General features: G+C 37.1%; 1 protein-coding gene across 1 annotated transcript; it reads right to left on the bottom strand.

Annotated features, from left to right (window-relative positions):
* Nucleotides 1–167: 167 nt before the first annotated feature.
* Nucleotides 168–6,339, bottom strand: LOC127520298 (multicilin). The gene is made up of 5 exons (XM_051908275.1): nucleotides 5,278–6,339; nucleotides 5,133–5,196; nucleotides 4,896–4,957; nucleotides 2,757–2,873; nucleotides 168–1,658 (listed from the first exon to the last, which is right to left on the bottom strand). Exons 1-5 carry the CDS (start codon nucleotides 5,314–5,316, stop codon nucleotides 1,038–1,040), a joined length of 903 nt encoding a protein of 300 aa, XP_051764235.1. The 5' UTR covers nucleotides 5,317–6,339; the 3' UTR covers nucleotides 168–1,037.
* Nucleotides 6,340–6,383: the final 44 nt, after the last annotated feature.

The following is a 6,383-nucleotide window of genomic DNA, read 5'->3' as shown; positions in this document are numbered from 1 at the left end:
CAGCTTTATCCTCTCATGAGAAGTGTCCATTTGAGTCATAAATAGAAAAACATTTCCAAGATGGCTGCCGAGTGAACAATCTTGAGTGTGCAACCAGTCGACATTTTGCTATCCCACAAGGCCACGGGAGCTGAGGAGCCAAAGGTTTGAAAAGTTGAACCGTGAGAAAGTCCTTGTGGTTAAATTGTTTTTGCTAATACGTCGCAGGTCAAAGAACATCCGAGTAAAACTCTGATGACGGATATAGTGTGTCCGGGAATGTATACATACTACGAATTACCAGCATACACTCTTAAAGTCGGCATAAAACAGAAGTTGAAATAGTCTTTTCTTCCCTCTTGTGACATATATATCTAAGTGAAACTGCTTCTTGAACAAGAATAAATGTAGGATGGGACTGTTTTTCATTTTGCTCATCAGGAATTGAAAGCTTCTAAAAGGGCTTTGCATAGCGATGCAATAGAAGAACCATTTTTCGTTCCCCAAAGAACCTTTTAGACAGTATGAAGAATATTTTAATAATCTGAAGAACATTTTTCCACTATAAAGAATCTTTATGTTATGGAAAAGTTCCATGAATGTTAAAGGTTCTTCATGGAACTATAGATGTCAATAAAGAACTTTTATTTATAAGAGCTAAAGCTGTTCACACTAAGTACGATAACTATAATGATAAAGATATAACAGCACAAAGGAACAATATTGTTGGAATCACTTTCACAAATTGTTTTCCAGCTGATGAATCCATCCTGCTTTAAAGAGCCTGAGCATTTAAAATGGCAGAAGACAAAACTGCAGCGCACACTTACAATAAACAACGATATTGTCTGTTGGTGTGGACGCTAATATAGTCATCGTTATACTTATCTTTATAGTTATCGTTCTTGGTGTAAATGGGCCTTATGGTTGACCAATGGCTGAGTAGTTCTTCACAGAATTCAGTACATACTATGAAGGTGTGGGAATTCAGAAGCAGCCTTTCTCAAATAAGGACTGGCTGGTGTAAACATGGAATACTCTTTGAATCATACATCTGTTCAGTGCTCATTAGGAACCCAAAGGAACCGACAAGATCCACTTGGTGTGTGAGAAGTGAATGCTTTTCCATGTGGGAAAACCTTTGTCTTTACTGTATTGTGGTCTCTGATTGCGGTCTTGAAGCACACAACTTCACCGTTCATGTTCAGATCAGACTTGATGGATGGGGTTTCCGTAACCACCCGAAGTCCATGGAAAGACCCAAATATGTTCTTCCTCTGTGCGATCAGTCCTTCAGAGGACATCTCCAGGCTTTGATTCTGAGTCAGCGTTGAATCTTCTATTAGTTGTTGAGGAACCCGTTCATCCTGGTCCAGCTGGGCCTTCAGATGCTCCAAGTCTACCTGTACAAGTTCATTATCAAGACTGAGCCGCTTGGAACCTGACGGACAGTCCTCAGCATCTTCACAGAGAAGCTCATTCCAGCTGGACCACAGCTGCCGCTTGACCCCTGATGTTGGGCTTTGTGTGTCAGCAGTGGTGGAGTTAGTTATAGCTGTGGAAGATGGATCCGATGGCTCTTCCTGTGTCAGCAGAGAGATCCAGGAGTGTTCAGAAGAATGGTCCTCTGTTGAACTCACCGAGGTACAGTGTGAGACTAAGTCTCTCTGGAACGAAGCCTAGTATACAGGAAGTGGAATTGACAAACGGTCATTTGTGGGAGTGACAATGACAGTGTGGAGGTTAATGTGATAGAACATGTTGCTGGATCAACATCTTTGTTGATCCTGGAACAACATTCCAATCAACCAAGCAGATTTGAGGGACAAGTTTACAATTTATGTCAAGTTTAGGCTTACAACAAAGGTTAGGTGCTTCTACACCATTCTCATTCACCTATCATTTCCCTCTGATTTTAGGGATAAATAATGGGCAGGGATAGGGTTAGGACTATGTTTTTGGACAGGAATGTTGTTCCAGAATCAATAGTAGATGTTGATCCAGGAACATGTCTGTCTTGGCAAAATCACAGTGACTCAGTTTGGAGGTCTTTCTGCTCTCTGGCTGCTAAACTTTCTCAGATGTGTGTTAAATTTAATATAACAGTATATAAAATAGATACCTGCAGTCCTGGCTTCTGATTGGTCAAGTCAGCATTTTTGTTACTGTGCTAAAATCAAAAAATATTTTCACATTTATAATGCAAAATTCCCATTTATATTTTATTATATTTATTGCACTTTTCATTATCGTTTCAGTAAAACAAAATTAAAATGAAAGATTTAAAATTAAATATATTTAAATATTTTTGATTAAATGAACTGTGAAAAACAGTGCATGAAAAACAAAACCTATTTATCAGGGTTCCCACGATCAAATGTCATGAATTGCCATTCACAGTGCATTTTACTTCCAAATCTGATGGTGAAACAGGATATTAAATTAGAAAATGGTTGGGCAGGACCTGATTTTATCAGTCAGGAGTTGATTGGATGGTGAGAAGTGGATGTTACATACTATAATGGAGCAAAGACAAACATTTTTTTTTTTTTTTTTGGAATAAAATGAACATGAAGTGTTCACAATAAGACCAGGGTTGTGCAGTAAGAAGGTAAATAACTTCATGTTGACTTCAAAATTGTGACTTGAAGGCCTGTAATTTTTTTTTTTACTATGAGATTGCTCTTCATGGATGGAAGAGTATTTTGTATAGATTATTCACAACCATAAGGAACATTCACTAAATTATTTTCTGGGGGGGGGGGGAAATGTTTTACATCTAGTAATGTAGTGTAATGCTCAGTCTGTTTAGCCAGACTTCTCAGCTGGGCATTCGCCACCATCAGGGTGGATATCTCCTCTTGCTTTCTCCTGAGAGTGGCATGAAGCTGTGGAGAGACACATGATTATTACTCAGTAATACAATTAGTGAAGTATGTGAGCAATGGAGGCATCAGAGATGATGTGATTCATCTAGTCAAACATGTGCTCTCAGAACATCACGCACAAAATGAGCTCATTCAGAGTTATTCAGTTTGCATACCTGAACAAGTGAGGAATCATTGTCCAAGGGAAGGAATTGAATGTATCGGACGACATGCCACAGAATCTGAATAGATTGCCCAGTTATTTGAATTACAAATATAAGGATGCACAGACAAAGTGTGGCCTGAACGACTTTTGCATTGACAAGATAATTATGAGTCACTAAGCAATAACACACAAAATAGAGAAGTGATCTTCAGTTATGTCACATAGGACATTTTTCTTGTGGAAATCAGCAGCTGCAGCGTGTGAATGTTTTCTCATGACTCTGCTGTTCGCCGGTTCTCTAAAACGTTTTTAAGTTATTTAATCCCACGGGTTACATTTGTGACTGAAATTTAATGAAGGGTCAAAAAGGTGGTTTTTACATGACTAAAGCTATTTAATTCCAGTTTGTTCCTCAGACAAATTATGTGTTTTGTTGCATTAAGTGTAAGAAAGTACAATTTAAAAGAAATATACATTTATTCATTTCTGTTTTTCAAACAATTGTCTGGAAGTAAAAAATACTATATTATGTTACTTTAGTGTTTTCAACTTTGGAAATTAGATGGGTTTGAGACATTAAGCATACTTTTACAACTGTGACCAAGAATAAACCACAAAAGCTTGTTTAGAAAAGGCAAGCAGTTTCAGTTTCAAATGTTTCATTGGTCGACCCAAGAAGTGAAATGCAGTACATGTAGTAACTTAGATGGGAATGATTTAGGAATAAATAATTGTGATATTTTGGCCGATTCTTCAGTTAGGGGTATTTGTGACTACTTAAAATAAAGAAACATCTTAAATCTGTTCATTTACATTTATCACATAACTTGGAATATAGATCAGATCATGGCCTTAATCAGCCTTCGAGTGGATTCATGGTATCATGGTTTGGATTTGAATTTTTTTCATTTAATTTCTGTTTTTTTTTTTTTTGTGAAATATTGGATAAACCTTGGAAACTTGGCACAAGAAGTCAGCTAGCAGTCAATCAACTTTGATTTTGTATAAATAATTAAATAAATAAATAAATAAATAAATAGCTTCTGAATTAAATTTAATATGGTTTGGTAATGCCAGTTTTAAAAATCTTAACCCTTATGTTGTGTTCGGGTCATTTTGACCCGGAGAGAATTTTCTTTTTCCTGAAAATGTTAATGTTATCGCATTAGACTAAAACTTATGACTTTGCTCAAGATTTTCTGGATAATTTTTGCACTTTTTTGGAATTTTTCCCCCCCACCTTGTTACACTTGTGGTGTTTCCGGTCAAAAATGACCGGCCTACAAAAATATCTTATAAATGATACATTATCACCAAAATATTGAATTGTTTGTGGGGTAGTGAATGAACAGCTCTCTCTTCCACTCTTATTAGCTGCAACCGAGGTGCCCCTGGCTTGAGCAAAGCATCGAACCCCCAATCGCTCCCCGGGTGCCGCAGCAAAAATGGCTGCCCACTGCTCCGGGTGTGTGCTCACAGTGAAATTCAGAGCACAAATTCCGAGTATGGTACACCATACTTGGCTACACATCATGTCACTTTTACTTTCACTTCATTATATAGCATAATGAGCAATTTAAAAGCAATTTTTAAAAGGCTGGTCATTCTTGACTGGGAACATCAAAGGTGTTACAGGGTTTTCAACACAGCATAAGGGTTCAAATGGCATTGTTGATGTTTAAACTTCTCCAAATTAGAATCTCCCTGATTTTAACATTATACATTTATGATAGAGGGGAAATTAAAATGTTTGGGTGGGGGACAAGCCCAAAACAGAAATTCTGGCGAATTTAAATAGACACAAAATAAGACAAGTTATAACTAAAGAAACACAATAAAAGTTTAAAGCAGTTATAGTAAGATCATGCACTGCACTCTCTCACCAGCTGTAGAGAGAGATCTGTCTGCTCTGACACCTCATGTGGGACAGATGACTGACACTCTCCTGTGGTAAGAGTAAGAAAAAAAACAACACTATTTCGGGGTTTGTTTTTTTAATAATACAACACTAATAAAACGTAATTAATACACAATGGTAGCGATATATTTTCAGTTTTCAGATGTAAATTGTATCCAACTACTTTGTCATTTTCTCATGTCTATAATAAACCACATCTCACCTGTGGCAAAGTCCAACAGATCCTTATTAGGTGATTGGATGGCTGGGCTTGCTGTATTATCCTGCTGATGAAATGTATTTGTTTAATGTCATAAAATGGCTCTCATGCAAATTCTTAAGCATTCATTGTGCTGTAATAATACTACCATAAAATAAGACAGCTGAGTGCAGAAGCAGGTCTGCATGGTGAAGTGATGCGAGTGAGCGCGTGTGAAGACCAGTTTTGCTGTCAGACCTGGAGTAACATCATCACAGCGCGAGCGGCGACCGTTGTCGTCAGGTGCGTCTGTAGCGACGCGTGCCTGGACTCCGCGCGCTTCAGAGCGCCGTTCATTTCAGCGGCAACCGAAGCTCCGCCTACTTCATACGCTGCTGGGGACGTTGGAAATCCTTCACACCAGGACTTCATAAGTAGTCTACAGTTGTTTTTGATTAGAAGATAACCAAGCCTTCTTAGTACAATATTAGAAGAGAATAAAGTTTTAGGGTGCACATTTCTATCTCTAAATAGTCCTACTGTCCAAAATTTTACATTCTTAACTGTTACCTGTCCACTTTGTATCACCTTGCCTTTCTTTCTTTTTTTCTTTTTTTTTTGCTGAAATTATATAACAGTTAATAGTTATTTGCCAAGGCAAACATTTTTTAAGTCTAACTTTTTAACCTAATATTTTATTTTAGGCTTCATTTCAATGACCAAAAATGATTTTTAGTAGCTTTAGTCAACAATAACAACACTGAGAGAGGCCTAATTCTATTCCATTAGTGGGAAAACGCTGAGCACGGAGTAATGTGGTTCAAGATCTACAAGAAGACTCATTTCCCTGCTAGAAAGAGCCATGTGTTGCTGATGGGTTTGTCAGGAAGTACACTAATGTAATTATTATTCATTTTTATAGGCTTTTAAAGCAGACGGATGTTCATTTGGAGCCAGAAAGCATGTTACTCAATTTCAACTTATAAAAGCCTAAGTAACAGATTTTCATTCATATACTGAGATCATGCTTTTTTTGTGGCCCTTTTTTCTTCTGAATATTTTACTTGTGAAAGATTCCATCCTCCAAGTCCACTGTGTCAGTGACATTCCCCAAGTTAACCTTTAATGTCTATTATTTTTGTATGATAAGATAACTATGATCAGACTTGAGACATGAATCTTATCCAGTTCTATAATTTAAATGTTTACGTTTACAAGACCATAATTTGATATTGCATTCACATCTATCAATAACAAAACAATTACATTATCACC

Source organism: Ctenopharyngodon idella, chromosome 10 (assembly GCF_019924925.1).
Source record: "Ctenopharyngodon idella isolate HZGC_01 chromosome 10, HZGC01, whole genome shotgun sequence".
Taxonomy (NCBI): Eukaryota; Metazoa; Chordata; class Actinopteri; order Cypriniformes; family Xenocyprididae; genus Ctenopharyngodon; species Ctenopharyngodon idella.
Note: the sequence above shows the minus strand (reverse complement) of the source record. Positions and strands in the feature narration are given on the sequence as shown.

Excerpts from the sequence above, each read along its gene's own strand:
- LOC127520298 (XM_051908275.1), bottom strand. The coding sequence starts at position 5,316 with ATGCAGACCTGCTTCTGCACTCAGCTGTCTTATTTTATG. Across the intron at positions 5,197-5,277 it reads CTCAGCTGTCTTATTTTATG|CAGGATAATACAGCAAGCCC; the intron begins GTAGTATTATTA and ends ACATTTCATCAG. Across the intron at positions 1,659-2,756 it reads ATTACACTACATTACTAGAT|GCTTCGTTCCAGAGAGACTT; the intron begins GTAAAACATTTC and ends CCTGTATACTAG.